The 18,664-nt window shown below is 39.7% G+C and overlaps 1 protein-coding gene across 1 annotated transcript in view; it reads right to left on the bottom strand.

The window, feature by feature from the left end:
- Positions 1-3,432: 3,432 nt before the first annotated feature.
- Positions 3,433-18,664, bottom strand: part of SNX4 (sorting nexin 4) — a 32,724-nt gene continuing 17,492 nt past the window's right edge. The window contains exons 7-14 of the mRNA XM_021526033.4: positions 16,424-16,496; positions 14,840-14,901; positions 13,290-13,355; positions 9,327-9,416; positions 8,009-8,108; positions 7,124-7,269; positions 5,663-5,777; positions 3,433-5,320 (exon numbers count right to left, since the gene is read on the bottom strand). Of these exons, the coding sequence (XP_021381708.2) occupies positions 5,273-5,320; positions 5,663-5,777; positions 7,124-7,269; positions 8,009-8,108; positions 9,327-9,416; positions 13,290-13,355; positions 14,840-14,901; positions 16,424-16,496 (700 nt within the window). The 3' untranslated portion in view covers positions 3,433-5,272. The remainder of the gene's footprint in view (positions 5,321-5,662; positions 5,778-7,123; positions 7,270-8,008; positions 8,109-9,326; positions 9,417-13,289; positions 13,356-14,839; positions 14,902-16,423; positions 16,497-18,664) is intronic.

The following is an 18,664-nucleotide window of genomic DNA, read 5'->3' as shown; positions in this document are numbered from 1 at the left end:
GACTGGAAATGAAGTCTATCCTTTTAGCCCAGGAACAACCACCATGAGACACGGCCTCTCTGTCACCAGAGAGCAACACTTCAGAAAAACCTCATTCAAAGCAGCACTGGGGCAGGGTGACTTTGCCATCTCTTACACAGGACTGCAGCTTGCACAGTGGCAGATCACTCCTACTGATCATGCAGCTGGCACCACATCCTAGCAGTTATTGAAAATAAATAAATAAGTAAAAATACTGCTAGCTCATAAACCTCCGAGTCCAACTCACAGCAGTGCTTGTGCCAAAGGGCACCCAAGCTGCAAATCACAGCATAATACACTGTATTATTAACAGCAACCTACAGCAAGACACAAACTCAGCACTAAATCCTGCGTGGAAAACTGCTCCAGATCACCCATCCCATTGCATTTAGGCTTCAGTTACACCACGGCTGTTGCATTGCTCTCGTAGCTCTGCAGGGCAGGGGGGACAAGGTGGCCTTGACCTCCCTCCCGCAGCAGGATCCTCATCCCGGGCCCTGCGAGCTCCTGCTGGAGACCCACCAGAGGGCGGTCGGCGTTGCCTTTTCCCTCCGACTGCATCATTTTCCACCTCTGCGTCCCGGGGAGCCTCACCACTTTTCATCTTCTGCGGCCACTTACAGCTGCATTCTGAAGAGAGTATAATTAGTGTTATCACATGCCACAGATACCTACAGATAACAGAACATGTTTGCTATAGATGAAGTTATTTATTAATTGTAGTCCCTGGCTTGTTGGGGCAGCCTCTTTTAGAGCTGCATCAGACAGCAGGCCCCCAGATCTCATGGTTGATTATGCTGGTATTTATAGGACTGGGGTGCCCACAAAGTTTATGCTGGATTTTTGAAGACTAAAGCTTCTTCTCCTGTTTTATTTATTCAGGAAGATGAAAACTACCATATTAAATGTAGATGCAAAACATTAGACAAAATTAAATCTCTCTTTCTGACCTATGACACACCATTATCAGTGTTGAATTCAGCTTCAAGACCACAGTCATGATATCATGATAATCAGAAATTATCATACCATTAGTATTATACAGCTCCTTACCTCCTGCTTTCATCTTCCTCACTTTCTTGTCTTCTCCAAAACAAGGACCACACAGAGCTGCTTTTCCCTTTTCCTGCACAGCCCAGCCTGCAGGTACAGAAGCTTTCCATCTGTTCTCCTCTCCAGTTCCACCACCCATCCCATCTCTGCTGTCCTTCCCTGCCTCATCTTCTCACCCTCTTGTGTATCTCTTCTCAAAATCTGTCTGCACTCATGTGCAGCTTCAGCCTATCCTTACCTGTCCAGGCACGGCACAATCTCTCCTTATCTCAAAACACCCTGTACTTCCCCTGTCTGAAGCTATTTTCCTCCAAAACAACCCAAATTCCTTCTTGATTTGTCTTTGTTTCACATTTTTTATTTGTTCTACAAGCAGTCAGAGCAAAAGATTCTTGTTGAAAAAAACACAGCATTAGGAGGGTCAGTCCACATAAGCTGTTCAAAAGGAAGCCAGCAAAACAAGCAAACCAACCCAACCAACAAAACAAATAAGTTTCTCCTCTGCATTTGACCCTTCAGGAAGTCAGAATCACAAAATCCTTTTGGTAACACTGCATCACCAGGAAGCACCAGACAACAGCAGGCAGAGGTCACAATCCTTTGCTTAAGGAAGAACCTGAGGCTCTCCAGGCTTCCCATGGTACATACCTATGGCAGTGCTACTGTGGAGGGGACACAGGTGACCCCATTTCAGCTGGGGGGACAACCAAGCCTCTATCACTCGAGAGAGACCCCTCTGCTCACAGCTGCAGTGAGCACCCTGCCCACCGAACAAAGCAGCTGACAGCACTTTCTGTCCTGCCCTGCCAAGGGTCTCTCAGGGAACAGACTGAGTGACATCCTTAGGGACATGTCCCTGCCCTAGGAAACACAGCTCTGCTGGGGAAGCAGGTGGGAGCCTGCCAGGCAGGATCAGACATGGACTCAGGGCAGCAGCAAAGTCACTGCTTACAAAGGCAACTGCTTTTACTGGTGTTTCCCAGCTCCCATTCCATTTGCTTCCTTCTCTTTGCATTATTCCTAGAGCAGCCCTGTGTGGGGATTTTCATTACATGTTGTGCCTCCCCCACAGAGCTCCTCAGGCAAACACAAGTCAGAGGCACCAGGGATGGGCAGAACAGGAGGCACAAGGACACCTGGATTAGAGCCCTGCCATTGTGGGACAAGCACAGGGAATGAAGACATCTTCCTTCTGTGTCATCTTTAGACAACATTAGAAAGTGTTTCTCAGTTCTTGAATCAAGATGAACAAAGGAATTTCAGTGGTAGGGAGACAGATACAGGGAGAGATCTCATGAGCTGCAGGGCTCTGGGACTGCAGCCTTGCTCTGCTGGCTCTGCTGTGTGTTTGGCCAGAGCCAAGACTTTCCTCTGGCTCACCTGCACAAGGCAAGCTCCTCAGTGTGGCTCGAGCTCCAAGATTTGCTCTGCGTCTGCCAAGGTAGTCCCTGCACACAGCTGCCAGATTAACACTGCTTGGGCTGATGTGCCAGATACTGAAATAATACATTAAAAAAAGAGAGTTCATAAAACTCTATCTTTCCATTGCAGTTGGCTCCACCACCACAGCTACATTTCAGGAACAGACAACGGTAGCAACTAAAATGCTCTGACAAGGTCCTGCCATTAATGGGGAAGGTCAGAGATAACATGAGCAGTGATAACCCACCTAGCAAAGCTTCCTGGGACAGAAGCACCAGATCAGATGATCAGATGATCCAGGCAGGTGAACATTTCACATACAAGCATTTTGTTGAGATTAAGTTAAAATGTTCTTCCCACCTCATTCTCAAGGCACCAATTTTTGATGTTTATTGGCAAAGTGGAATGAGTTACAGGAGTTAAATCCACACTGTAACTAGAAAAACGCACACTTTGCAAGTGTACATCTGTCATGTGAGCTCTGTTACCCACATGGAAACAGCCATTAACTGGCTGGTTTCACCTTAAAAAGATGAAAAGCTAAAAGAGGAGGAGAAACCTTCACAGTTTGCTATGATCCCCAACTACACAGACCACATGCAATGCTTTCCTGGAAGAAGTAAAAGAAACAAAGTTATTGCAAATTACCCTTAATTTGCCTTTCACATAATTTCACACATAATGAAAAATGTCTTCAAAAGCATCTTCTCTTAACTAGATAGAGACACACACATGACATTCAGACAAATTACTTGTAGCAAGCATTTAATTTTGGCCTTAGCACTGTGTTCCTACCTAAAGGGAGAGCTGTGCACACTTCAACAAATTTTAAACCCAAATTTGGAGGCACCACTTGAGAGCCTCAGAAATCAAACAGCAGCTTTCAAAATAGGACAGAGTTTTTTACAAAGAAAAAAAAAACCCATAACAAAAATATCAAAGAGCAATTTTATTTATCATATTTGGCACAAAACTTACAAGGACTGTTTTGTTCCCTTCTTAAATTTTAGTACAACTAGCAAGGAAAAAAAAGGCATACTAATATATTTAATGAGCTGTACAGCAAGTGACATGTGGAAGGAGGCACCAGAAAGATCTACCAAAAATCAAAGTGCATGAAAAATACCTACTCTGAGCGCCTCATGGTATTGTATTAAGGCACCACTCTTTTAGAAGGTTTACTGGATACATCAAGTGTGCAACTTCTTGGTTTGGAATGTGAGAGTCCTTCAGCCTGCATCAGAACTGGACACTGCAACCTCTGAATGGAACAATGTTTCTCCCATGTTTAAAGGAAGAAACCTTTTTGTGCCCAACATCCTCTCTCAGCCAGGCATGTCACTGCCACATGCTTTGGAAAAGCCAACATAGGTTTTCAGAGTACCAACACTTTACTTCAGAGTTTTAAACTGTAGTGTGCACCAGACCTATGCATTCTTTACAATGGTTTTAGAGAAAAGAAAGGTTGAAGAGACTAAAGTAACATGGGACATACCAGTAAATACATTTAGATACACTTATCAAAAGAACATTTAAGGACTTTTGGGAGCATCTCTTAAAAAAAACATCTGAATAGTGTTATAATCCAAAATAATTAAATACACTTTTCAACAGATCATTACAAACTTCTTTCAGGACTACCAACCAAGTCTGACAAATTCCACAAGACTTCAGGAACTTTCAGTAAGGACGTAGAAAAAGCCCAGTATTAGACAGTGGGAGGAGATTTTCATAATTGGAAACATTTAATGTACATCCTGTAACTGCAAATCATGTTATACAGGTGTGTATATTACACACGTACACACACTCACACACTGAAACATCATTACAAGGGCCAAACAAACACCTCATTGCTCTGAGGTGTGTTTTGCACATCACCGCTCTGAAGTATGACAGAAGCTGCACCAGGTTTATTATTTCAGCACCTTCATTAAGAATTTTTTGTTTAAGAACCAAACCACTTCAGTTACAGGTGCCACAGGCCAGATTCACACCAAGTGTAAACAGGTTCCAAACAACCAAAGAGAAGTTGCATCTGCTTCTTACCAGCTTTGACTTTGGTTTTTCTGCTCAGCTGGATCACCAGTTGCCTTTACTTGCAGGAAGAAGTTCAGTAAGAAACCAATGCCCGTATCAAAACTGAAGTGGGAACCAGTAAATGCAGAATATTGTTATCAAACCACTGTACAACACCTCTACTGTAGAGAGTTTCAAACATCTCAGGAGCTTGAGACTGCTTAACCTGAACTCTGGAAAAACATATTTCTCTATGGACATGCAAAGGCATTTAAATATGAACTCTAGGCATTACAATATTTCTTTTTTTTGTCCTCTTATAGCATAGACCTCGAGAACACAACTGTGTGCCCCATTATAAAACCAAAGCACCCTTGAGCATTAAAAATTCTAAACAGCAAGGGTTGGAAAGAAGGGCATCTGGAAGTGATCTACACATTACTGAGCATGGCGTTTCACAAGTCTCTGAACAGTTTAGTTCATACTTTCTGGGATAACTTTCCCAATACCTTTGTCCCAATACAGAGCTGTAGTTTTCAGTAACTCTTTTACCCCTGCATTCTTTGCTACCACATATAAAACGTGCCACAGAAGTGGCAGTCAGGGCTAAACATTTAACAACATGTCCTTTTCATCCTTTATTAACAATTACATTTATTTCATGATTTGTATGTAAGTCATGTAGCAATGTAACATTGGTGTTATACACTGTGCTTCCGTTCTCTGGCACTTGGAGGAGGAATTCATTTCCAGATTGTCACATCTTGCTGAAGCATTCCTTTGCATTTGTCCAAACCTGAATTCCCTTTTAAAAGAACAGTTAAAAAAATCAATAGGTGGGCATATATTCTATTTGCAAACCTCATCCACAACTTTCTTCAACAGAAGACTCTACAAGGAAGTCCCAAAGAACTTCAGAGAAGAAGGCAGAGACCATATTGAAATTGGACCACCCTGTCTATTTTATATCTATATCTATCCCAACATTAACATGTCACTGAGTTCAAGAGGACAGACTATGTGGGAGGTTTTATGGTAGTGATTTCCAATCTTCTGTGACTGCCACGTTCCCAGTTACTGACAGTACATCTGCCCCCCTGCTGACAGGACAAACACACTGGGCCAGCCTTTCCCAAGCCACACATACCTTTTTGCACATGCTAATCTGCATAACGGCATAGCTTATAAGTGCCTCCTTCAAATCATGATTCTTCTGCTCTTTAAACCGTTCAATGTCAGCCCAGGCACTTTTCACAAAGTCTCTGAAATTTAAAACAATGACTTCTGTTAGCAAGTGTTTTACATGTTCCACCCTCAGCAGAGAAGCTGTGTATGACAGAGTGCTCCATCTTTCAGTCAGTAAATCAAGTCCTGCAAATATTACGCATCTCTCAGTGTTCTCATTTTACAACTGACACCACTACCTAATTCTCCATTTTCTTTTTAAGGTTTTTAATCTAGAGTTTCACAGGATACATTAGGATGTTTGCCTGGTTTGGTGTTTTTTCCCCAGGAAGTATCACTGCCATAGAATCAGCATAAGTCAGAATATACTTTTTTCCTTCAGATTCTGTTGGGGGAACTAATTATCTTTAAGCCATCATTCAGCACACAACACTGCATGTTTCTTTTTCAATTGTCAAGTCAGAATCTTCATCTCTTCAGTGTGAAAACTCACTTGTTTGTCAGGATATGAGACACTCAAGTACAATAAACATTTACAATGTAAATTTAACTTGGGTAATTCACTTCAGAAATTAATTTTGTTGGTTTGGTGATGTGTAGTCAGGTCTCCTTAACTAAAATGGAGGCATATATCTGTAATTCCTACTTTCGTTTGTGCTGGACTAGCATTCACTTGAAAATTGCTTCCAGAGCTACAAAAGCACATCTCTAATACATCTGCCAAAATTATTAAGATACTGCATTTACTGAGTGTTGTTGCTTTGAACTATTCATGAACTAGTCTTATCTTTCTGTATCTAATGCTAACATATCAGGAGAGACCACGTTTACCCCTTGTGTTATATGACAGACATGCTTTGACAAAATCCTGTTGCTTTAAGAATGTTAGTTCCTATTTTTAATTTTTGCACACCTGAAGAAAATTTCATTTTAGCACCAAGAAGCAATTACCCAAACACAACTCCCCAGAACTTCTAATCTCTTTCAAACAGGAGTAAGGTGTCCCCCACAGAAGTTGCAGAATATGGGCTCAGCACCCTTACACATAAACCAAACTAAAATACTGTATTTGAAGCAATTCAGCCTTTGAGTCTCTGCCTATTCAGCTGCAGACCTCCAAGCCCACCTGCTAAATATATTGCTAGTGGAACATAAAAGCATGCAAGCCAGCCATTAGAGTGGGCTCAGTAACTGGGAAAGTCATCAGGTTTTACATAAGCCATACACTCAGACCAGAAGCTAACTGCATGTACTGCACTTTATTTCACAACTTGCAGCTGACAGGAGCTTTTATAGACAGCTCATAAACACCAAGAATATATTAAAAACACTTATAAAATGCAAACACCTTCAAGAGCATCCAGTCAAGGACTTTTGCTAAGACAAGCCCTGTGTTTTCCTTGAAACAGTCAAGTCCATTTACCTGCCCTCCAGATTTTTAGACTTCAGTTGCTCTTCTCCTTCCTGTATCTGCTCTTCTAGAACCTTTATCTTGGCTTCCCTCTGCTCAGGGGTTTCTTGCCCAAAGAGCTTGCTGGTCATCCCCTTCAGGGAGAAGGTTCTCACAGTCTACAAAAGTAAGGATACTCTAGGTTTAGCATGTTCTGAGCACCACCACAGGGCATCAGGTGACTTTTACTGTCATTTGTGCTTACAATTTGGCTGTCCATTTCATTATTTGATAAATAGCTCTAGTGACTCAGGTTAGACTAAGCAAAGTGGGGAGGAGATAATTTGATATTCAAACGCTTTAAGGCTGACAAGAGTGAACCTTCAGAACATCCTTCCTAGTAAGTGAAGTAGGAAAGAAACTTAGAGAAACAAAAGCCATAAAGGCATTCCATAAAGAAGATCAATAGATCCAAAAGCAACATTAAAAATTCTAAAACTGTCAGTTACCATTTCTACATAATATTTTAGGTAATGTCATCTCCCATATAAAATGGAGTAACACAACGTATCAATAACACCCACTGTTCAAAAGGCAAAGGAAGTCTTTCAAAATTCCCAACATTTTTATCTTTAGGATAGAGTTCTCTATAGACAGAGTGTTAGTCTGCTCAAGTCATATTTACTGCAACCTTTTACTTGCTCAGTATTCAATAACAGACATTTGGCACAAACAGTTTAAGTCTCCAAGAACCAAGTTACTTTAAACCTCACATGTCTCCAGCTCATATGATACCACTTCTCAAAAGCAGCAGCCAGAATGCTGGTGCCATTTAAATATCATTCTAAGTAACTTGGCTCAAGTGAAAAATAAATTCAGAAAGAGGTATCTTGGAGAAGAAAGTGGAAAAAGACTCACTCCTGTTGCCAGCTCCTCACACTGCTGTTTCTTAGATGTTAAGTCTTGTGCAGCCATTTCCAAATCATATTGCATTAGTTCATGCTTCCTGCAAACTGCCCTGAAAAGTAAGTAATGAAAGATCTGTCATTAAAGACTTTGTTTTGCTATGTTTCCCTCCATTTACACTTTACAAACAGCATCATGTTTTATTTGCTTTTTGACAGGAAGCACCTGTAATTATTCATCTAGCCCAAATTCAACAGCCCTATCACAGACTGCTTATCTCTGCAAATGCTGTAGTAAAGCAAGCTTGCATCAAAGAATAAAGTTCTTATTACAACAGCATTCTGCTTCTCTTTATAGAATCATTCCAAGATACCCTCAGCAATACAAGCCCTACCACCTCCTTAAGGACACACAATGTAAAACAGTTTAATTCAAAATACATTACAGAAATATCACAGCTTTGACAAAAGATACCTGGAGAAGGTGCCTGTCACAGCAGCACTCTATCAATCAATCATAAAATTCATCACATATTCTTTTTTAAACAATGAGACAAGAAACTGCTTCTAGACTCACACAGTGCCTTTCATCTGGCAAAGAGGAGTTTGCTCTGACCACCTGCAGTAACTCCCAGTCCTGTGTGGGCTGATGATGCTACATCCGGATGCACGTTTGTGTCCCAGGAGAGGCTACCAGTGCTCCAGGTTCCCACACAGCAGCCCTGCACTCGCCAGCCCAACTCACTGCTGGACCTCTGCAAGAGCTTCAGAGCCAGCCCTTGTAAATCACAATAGCTTTAGGCACAGCCTTGCAGCATAAAGCAATTCGCTTTTGTGTCCATGCTTGTTAGGGGTGACTGACAAAGACTAACATAAAACAAAACAAAAAGTTGGTATTTAAATGCACAAGACTGTGCAGCAGATGGAAGTTATGCTGAGCACTTTGAAAGTTTCTCGAATTTATAATGGTTCTAACAGCTCTGTTTGGCCTAGCTCATTTGAAAACTGGAACTTTCAACACATTGGGGCACTATTACACCAAAAGCCAAGGAACCAGAGGAATAAACAGCATTTTCTTCTATAGTATACAGATTCTAACATTTCTGTCTTTTCACTACTGATCAGATCAGTTCTAATTTGTATTGCCACTCACATGACAATTAAGTACAAGTATGCAGAATAAGAAACAAGGACATGGAGACTCCACAACACTGGAATTTCCTCTTCTCAGAGAACACAAGAGGATACCAGACTAAATTAAACATCACACCAACATCACATTAGAGAAAAGGAATACAGCTTCCTTTTGAGCTCTAGACTTCCGTACATACCGCAGTGCTTCAGCATAGAAGAGATACTCCTTCAGCTGGTCTGCATAGTGCTCCTCTTCTTCCAGTATATCATCAATAGAAGCTGCATATCTAGTGAAAAACAGCCACAGTTAAACATAAAGCTGATTAATTTAACCTTTAAGGATACACATCCTAACAAGGGACAACACCTTTTTGAGAGAAACACCTGTGAAAAACAGCAAAAAGCACCTCCAAAAAGGGTTTATTCTTTGTTTTTAATTAAACTCTGAATCAGTTAATGTCAACATTCCTGTGGGTCTGCTTTTTTTGGTTGTTATATTGATTCATTGTACAATGAATCTTTTGACAAGTACAAAACCTATCATAAGTCTCCTGCTGAAGATAAGGCAGCTTTTCTTACAGGAAAAAGCCCCAATTTCTTCCATTTCTTCAGTGGACAGTCAATATGCAGCACCAAGACAAAAAGAAAAAAAAGGACATAGTGCAAAAGAAATCCAAGAAATCCTTCAAGGCTTAAAGCATTAAGGGCCAGGAATGTGGGCATCACACCTTCTGAAAAGCAGAGCTGCTTTCATGGCTTGTTATTCAGCCTGAGTACAAGATAACTCACAGGGGTGCCCTGAGCACCACAACATTAGGTCCCTTCAGATCCTTCAAAGGCTACAGCTTTGTCTGCTGTGTAAGGCATGTTAATTCACAGCAACAGGAAGTTGAACCCTCCTTTTAGGGAGAAATCTGAAGTACAACGGCTTGGACCAAATCTGCAGCTCTTGCATTCAGTAAGTCTTGTTATTTAGGCTAGAAGTGGTAAAAAGCACTTTATTTTTCTAGTTGATACTGCTTATTTGACAGTATTTAGAATGTTCTTGCTAACCAAGGTAACTGTCTTGGACAGATTTGTAGGGATAGGCCTACAACTAAGAAAGAGATAACTGCACATCTCACTTGGCACAGCCAAGAAATCAGATTCCTCTGTGGCCTGGCACTCAGGGCATGTACCACTGGAAATAACCAGGATGAATGAGATCCCACACAAATACCTTCACCTGTTCTGCTAACTCAGTCTGGATTCTCAGCTCTGTGGCAATCTCATACACCTGCAGGCTCTCTGAAGTAAGCATATGTCCATTCTTCTCTAGCAACCAGCACAATGTGACCCAAATGCTAATTATAGCACCCCTTGGCTTTCAAGTTTTTGCAGAATCTTTCTGTTTTTTCTTTTCTCCCTATGCATCTCCAGTAATTGGCTCAGTGAAAGAAGTGGCAGAGTCTCAAGCTGAAAGGGAAGGGGTAACATGAATTTGGGAAGTTTGCAAGCATGATGAGTTGTTTTGATGCTCTGTGAAATCAAAGACATGGCTCACCCAGGAAAAGCCCTACCAAGGCTCTTGGTGATGAATAAATATAACATATGAAGTGGTCAGCAACAGCAGACCAGTTTAAGTAGAAGGGATTAAAGAACAGGGAGAACAAGAATTCATATTATGAATCAACATAAGGATCAAGTCAAAACTGTTGAAAAATACACTTGTTCTAAAAAAAACCTGCAGCCACAAAGGTCATAAATGGCTTGCCCTATTTTAAGTTCTGCAGTGCAATAATTTTAGTATAGTGGTTAGATTTCTCAGGGCAGCAGATGGACCACATTTCGTTTTCAAGTAAGATCTAAGTTTAGAGCAGTGCTAGAGATCATCTGTGGCAGATCAACTCTCAGAAAAGAACTTCAAAAACAAACAACCAAAAAATCTCACCAAACGAAATCCTACCTTACCTGGGCAGGTTTTTATAATGAGTTTTATATGGGAGGAAAAAAATGTAATAAGAAAAGCTACATTTCTGACTGCCTAAACTTAGGCAAATTAGAGAAATTGTTAAGGAGAAACATGGCAGTAAGTTCTAAAGGTACCTGATATGGTCTCATTCTTCGTGTAAGATGTCAACTCAACACTTGTTTTAATTTAGATTGGTTCAATATATAATGACAGTCTAGTTGATACAGAGATAAAGGTTCACTCATTAATGGAACAAAGGACAGAAGTCAAAGGTCTGGCATTTGCTTCTTTCATCTTTTAAATGCTAGCTAGAGCCACTTACTCCAACTTTCTCAGCATTCTCTGTCACTTTAGCAAGCCTCATCTTGTAATAAAGCACACACCCAGAGAAGCTTTGGGATGTCTTCTCCAAACTTTTAGCAGTTATAGATCATACTAACCAATAAAACCTCAAAAGCTTAAATAAACATCTAGTAAAGACTACAGCATATGGGGTAGATAGAGAATAATTAAATTAGTTTTGAAGTTTAACATCTGTATTAGGCAATCTTCTAGAAGTAGCTTTTTGTTGCAATAAATTCCCACCTGATGTTATGGGAATGGTAACTGAACTGGTAAGTTACACTTTAAAGAGATCACAGATATGAACCTTACTGGTAGGAGACCCCATGGGTGACTGAATGAGTTCCTGAACCTCACAACTGCTGCTTCTTGCTTGACTGTCATCACTAAGGGATTACTGTTGTACAAGAGTGCCAGAGCACAGGAGATGACAGACAATGAAAGCTACTCCGACTTCATGCAGTGAGTAAAATTACCCACAATAGCAGATACCCACTGCCATTACTTTGGATCTTTAGCCCTGTGTTACAGACAGAAATATTAAATATTATGGAAGTGTGAGAGGGTTCAGCCTCCTGACTGAGAAGTTAGACAAACTTCTTCTAACTGGTTATGCATTTCCAGGTGCTTGACATTTTGGTGTGGTGTATCTGAACCACTGAAAACCTTTATGTGATTCTTTAACTCCACTATATCATACCAAGTTTTCACAATCTCTTCAATTCCTACCTACTGCAGTATGTGCTTAACATTGTATTCTACCCCTGCTTCAATTACTTTTCTCCTGAAACAGAATGCAATTCTCCATTCTTTGTTCTCACCAGAGCCCTCTGCCATGAAAATATTACAGCTTTTCTTATATGGAAACCACCCCATTAGACAAAACACAGACCTGTGAATAAATTCAGAAGTGGTCCAATTCTTAAAGATTTGCTAAAAGCAGAAAAGAAACTAAAGAAACTGAGGGCATGGCTCTTCAAACCCTTCCACTTGGCAAGGCCAGTAACAATTAACCTGTTAACCTGACACCACAATAACAATCAGGCAGTAGTACATATGTAAATCTGCCCTATAAACTAAACCAGGGAACTTTATTTCCACAGGAATTACACTTTATCAGTAAAAATATTGCATGAAGTGCAGAACAGCTTCCATCTCTTTCTGAAGTTGTTGTTTATCTGCTGTGTGGGATTACAGAAGAGGAATCAGAGTGGTAAGAAATGCTGTGTCACTTGCTGTATGTGACTACCTGAAAAGCAGAAGCCATGAGCTTAGAATACCACTTCTGTGAGCACTCCCAAGTGCCAGACTCTTATTTTGAAGGCTGTGCTTCACATACTCTGCCAAATGACTCTAAAGATTCAAAGAGAGAGGATTCTTTATTATATCCAGTCAGTGTTTGTTTCAAGAATCCACTGGAGTTTTGGTACAGATTAATTAAATTTCTTAACTCCCTGTAATTAAGTCCAAATATGTGTACCATCTACAGCATGGTACAAAACGCTGCTATCAAAACCAAATGGATCTCATCAGGTCTGTAGTATATTAAAGTTGTATTCCACCAGTTTCTGGCATAGTAGCTTAAAAGAAAAACTGGAAGGATTCCAAGAACTTCTACGATTTCAAAATAATAATAAAAAAAGAAACCCCTCTGGTTCTCCTGAGGCTTTTTGAGCTACTTAATACAGTATATGGATGCTAAAACTGTGCCTGCATCCAAGGCACAGAAACACTGTATACCTAAAAACAATGCACCCCCAACTTTCCTGTACTCATATGTACTTTGGGGTTGAGGGAAAAGAAAGGAAAGAGGGAGAGTTTCACATCTGGCTTACATCAAACTATCAGATATTCAGTCAGTACTTACACATCCATGTGGTGGCCAGCACTCTGCAACCCATCCCCCATCTCCTTCTCTATTGCACTCCACTCACTGTAGGAAAAACAAACGAGAAACAACATCACACATGAAGGGTAAGGGAAGTTAATAAGCTGCATCCTGTATATAGTTTCTTTCCAGGTGACACCTGAATGGAAACTGCCTCAAAGTTAGAGTTGGCCAAACTGTTTTTTACTTTAAGGAACAGCACTGACAATGTGACAAGGCCATTTATGGCACTCTGTAAAACAATTGTCCCTAAACTCATAGACACAAATATAGTTTTAGGATGGGTTTTGAGCATAATCTCATTTAAATAGTTGAAACTCAATTCAAAACAAAATCAAACAAACAAAACCAAACCACCAAGCACTTAATGTAAATGGGACAAGGGACAATGACAATGGTGAACTTGCTGAAATACATTTTGGGCTCACCAAGAAGCCTAATCCTAACCTAAGCTTTCCAGACTTACAAGATAGAAGATAGAAGCCTCTCATTCAAAAAAACAAAGGGTGAATTTGACTTTTGTAAGCATTTTACTTCTCCTGAAACTATTTGATGTATGTAGCTTTATGTTTTCATAGTAGACTCTCGTTTAGTTCTATTCATAAAAAAAAATCCAACTTGCAGTTGTCTCAACTACCCATTTACATTAGAGATATAACTTAGATAAAAAAAAGAAACAGAGCAGTAAAAAAGATAGCAAGAGACTTGTTCTGGACATCCTGGTATGTACTCTGAAATTTTAATTGTGTTCTCAGCTTTGAGAAACCTTATGAGAGTTCTTAGTTACAAGAATTATACCCACAACTCTTTCTACAAGGAAAAAAAGAGGTTCTCCTTGTATTTCGCATAATTTATGTGTAATGCATCTATTCTGTCCCTCACTTTTTCATAAGCATTCCACTCTGCTGATGTTGATATTTGTCTTTGTGTTATTACAGAACTACACCTAATTTCATTTTAAAACCCCCAATGAGAAAGACATCTGCAATCCATTAACCCAGAGAATTAAATTTAGCACTTGAACAGTGTGTAGAAGCAGGAGGTTTCCCTTAACCAGAAGTTTAGATTCTTGAATTCTCCAGTGAGATGGAAAACTTGAGCATGCAATTCCCTCATATAAATCAAAAAAACGATTGGCAAATTCACTTCTAAAAGCTACTAAAATTGGATAGATATGAATGTTGATTTTTACCGATTAAAAGAACCTAGAAGCTTTTTCAGAGATAATTGCATGAAGAATAGCGAGTTACTTTCTGAGGAAGGAAAATGCCAAGGCAGCAGCAGAAGGCCCAAAGCTTTGGTACACAAAGCAAAAAATGCTGTAGTCTTCCACTAGAGGCTAAGCTCAGCAGATCGGGCAATCTCTGCATGTACCACAGAAATCTCATTAGCATTACAATACAGAGTTTTTCAAGACAGATGATGGAATTTTTCAAATATACTTTTCAAAAGCGTAACAATACAACCATGAAATTCCCTTCTCTCTCCCCATAACTATGTATGTATTTAAAAACTGGATGAACTCTTACCTGAATACTCTTCCGTAGTTGCCATGGACTTTATAGACACCATAAAGCCGGTCTGCTACCCTCTAAAATATTTTAGAGACAGGTTTTGGTCATCAACATTAAGTGCAATTGCTTTGTGAAAACCCACATACATACTCCAAGCTAAATCCCTAATGTTCTTACACAGGTAAACAAGATTACACCTAAATCTAACATAAGCCACTACTTAAAGAAAAAAAAAAAAATCAACAGCATTAAGTCTTGGAAGACTGAAGTCACAATCAAGGCTATGCTGAAAAGTAGCATTGCAAATCTATCTTTGGAAGTGCTCATTGATAGGATAGGTCTGTGGAGACCATAATGAAGTTCCCTTCAGTTTTTGATAATCAAATATAAGGCATTCTTTATCCAAATAACGCCGAACTTATGCACACAGTAATTTATTTAATTTATAGACAGCAAGTCAGAAGTCCATCTTGACATCAATACTGTAAGGAAACCTTCAGCAAAATTCTAACAAATGACTTGATTTTTCCATCCAGCTGAGTGAACTGAGGGAAAGGAAATGAACTATCCATTCCAGAAACTCATTGCTTGAGCTAGAGGTCATTTCAGCTGTTTGGAGTGCCAGTACCTGCTGCAGCCTGCATTACAATGCTGGCAAAACATCAGAAGAAAAGACACGTGTACACTCTGAAGTGTGAGTTGTAATCCAGATAATGCCCTTAGAATTGTGATGTACCAATGAATGAGAATAAAGTTCTGCAAGAGCTGCCATTGTTACTGTGATGTCTGTCACAGCAGTAGTAAAAAGGAAACATTAACAAATTGCCCAGCAGATCTCACATGCAATCCTAGAAAACAGGACTGTCTGTAGAACATCACTCTTGAGAGTGATTAATTATCTCAAGAACCTGAGTTTAGCAGAGCAATCCATTGCTGTCCTCTCTGCCACACAGGTCCATTGAAAATGAAATCCCTGTTGAACATACTAAAAAGAAATATCATGCTCTCATTATTGGAATTGTAATTTCTTATTTCCTTTTTAGGTCTTTAAAAAAATAACAACCTTCCATTCTCAACCTATAGAGTATCTTAATACATTACATAATTGTTGCCATCATTAGAAAGACTATTACTCATTGCAGATCAGAGAACAAGCCAAAAAAAGAAAATACATACTAGGAAGCATAAAGGATTAAAGGATTCATACTACAAGCTCATTATATGTCTGACCAGAAAACTGTTTTGAGGCCCTTCCCAAGCCAAACACTAAGCAAAAGTAACTTGTCTGCTGAGCAGAGAGAAGCAGATGCCTTGACCCTCTTTAGAGCATCTCCCTGCCATACGTGACTACCACAGGATGGGGCAGATTAGCACTGTCAAACCCAACAATCAGATCTGGAACTCCTTCCCCTCCCAGATCTGTACAAAGTCAGTGCCCTCACCTCTTGCTGTCTCCTGCTCCACACTCTGGAGACAGACTCCCTCAGGCTAAACTGCTCTTATTCTAGAACACATATACCACTTCTCTTGACTAAACAAGAAATACTGCCTTATAAATAAATCATACTATTTGTCACGACACACATGGGAAATACTTACAGCTCTGACTCGCAGAAGGTGTGATATGACAGACTGCAGTTCATCGCTGTAGTGTTTTAGCTCAGTAAATCTCCTGGGAGCAGGAAACAGATAGTACATCATTAGCCATCATGAAAGCAAGCTTTCACAGCATGCACAATAGAGCCACAGCCCTGCGGCCAGCAAGATGGAGCCTGGATTGTGTTGGAGTGGAATTAGCTGAAGACTGCTAAAGAAGTGACTGCTGAGTTTCATTTCCCTCAAGTGAACAAACATCCCAACACTTGCATGATTGCTGGCTTTTTAAATGCAAATGTTGAAGGCTCAGATTGAATTAAGACATAAAATTTTATGAAATAAGAGTAGTTAGCTGAAGTTATTACATCACTGTTTTGTTGTTAGGGGTTTTAATGGGATTTATAAAAGCAAAGGTTAGTGAATAGGAAAGCTTGAAACAAACACAAAGCCAAAATCTGCTGCAGCATATTTCTCAATAAAAGCATGTTTAAATTTCTGACCTGACAAAGATACTTTACTTTCAAGCTGCCTCTATCCAGTTTTGGGCATATCTTTTTAGGGGTTCAAGGAAACATTTACAATTACATTTCTCCCGAGGCCAATCTATACAGTAACTGTAACATATGAAATCCTATTGAGACTTGTACCTGCACCAGAGCCATGTATGGCTGAAGGCCATCAAATCACTACATCTCAATAAGATACCAGACAGGGAAACCATTGCAACTGCCTTGTGCATAATGCTGGCTTGTCACTTCTGGAGAAGAGGCTTTTTATCAGCCAGACCAGTTAGGTTTCAGAAGCAATTTAAGCGGTTACCTTTAGCTCTTGCTAATAACAAAGGTGAATTGTTTGCCACAGCTTTGTTAGTGACAGGTAACCAATTAAACCACAGCAACAGCCTCTTGTGTACACATAAACCCTCCCCACTACACACAAGTCTACCTCATGACCTACTTTGGTACGAAAGAATGTATTTCATCCAGATGGGAAGCCAGAAACAGCTTTACCTAAATTACTAAACAATGATCTCATAAACACAGAAGAATGCAACTAAAATTACGGAATAGGAGACCAAGAATAGTGTTCCAGGTTGATGTTCAAGAATTAAAAAAAACTTCATCCCTCCTCCCACCACAGGCACACAGTCAGGCTTTGTATTTTAGAATAGCTTGTACCAAAGAGGTCTTACTGAAATGAGTTGGGTCACTTGTTTTGGGTGACCAAGTATGAAATTCCAGAGTTTTTTATTTAATACCTCTTCCTCCCCTGACAGGAAGTCTTCCCTTAAAATATTCCCATTCTTACATTCAGGAAGTAAAAGCTTTATTATGACTCTAATATTTTTGATTTCCAAGAAGCATTTTTTATAGCATTATGACACACACAGGGTTAAAGTACATAAAAAGATTTAAAAGTTAGCAGAGAAGCTGCATGGGGAAAAAGAAATGTAGTCACTGATCTGCACAGTGGGATTTAGAGAGCAATCTTTTCAGTTTACACTTTATAAAATATGCACCAGGGCTGCATGTCAGACAGCTGCAGACACGTAGAGTGAAGATATTTGAAATAATTGAACTAAAAACAAAAGATTAAAAAGCATGCCTGCAGCTCAGGAAGACTCCCCTTTCCACTCCAGAAATTTATAATGTAAAGTTTTATTTATCCTGTTTAGTCACAAGAAATCTTTTAGGAATGCTGTACTCCCTGAAGGCCAGAGTCAGGAACATACAAGGGCTTTCAGTATCCTGGCCTTCAGCAGCAATACATCTTCTCTCAGACCAATTTTTCCTCAATTAAAAAAAATAATTTTTAAAAATTACTACTTCAGAATTAAGCTGTCTTCTGTTTTGTCTCATAAAAACAAACTGAAGTGCTGCTATTTTTTTCCCAATCTTCTATGAAGGTTGAAAAATTGACAAATATAATTTTCAGGAAAAACTGGTTTTAAGTGACTGGTGGTGTTGCAGAGCAAAAGTTTATTTCTCAACTATTTGCTTAAGTCCTAGTCGTTGCTCATGTAAAAAAAAAAGTTACATAATTATAAAGTAATTTCCAAACAGAGCTCAGTGAGGCACACAAAGGGATGTTTACTTCCCAGTGTATCCTAACAGTAGAAGTGTAAAACAAGACACAGTTTTGGCCCTCAGTAACTGAGGCTTTTTAAACTAGCACTTTTCACTCGGTTTTACTGGTTCTGCAACAGTAGCAACAGTCTAGATACTTAACTGAGCTATTAAATAG

Source organism: Lonchura striata, chromosome 7 (genome assembly GCF_050655825.1).
Source record: "Lonchura striata isolate lonStrDom1 chromosome 7, ASM5065582v1, whole genome shotgun sequence".
In the NCBI taxonomy this organism is placed as follows: Eukaryota; Metazoa; Chordata; class Aves; order Passeriformes; family Estrildidae; genus Lonchura; species Lonchura striata.
Note: the sequence above shows the minus strand (reverse complement) of the source record. Positions and strands in the feature narration are given on the sequence as shown.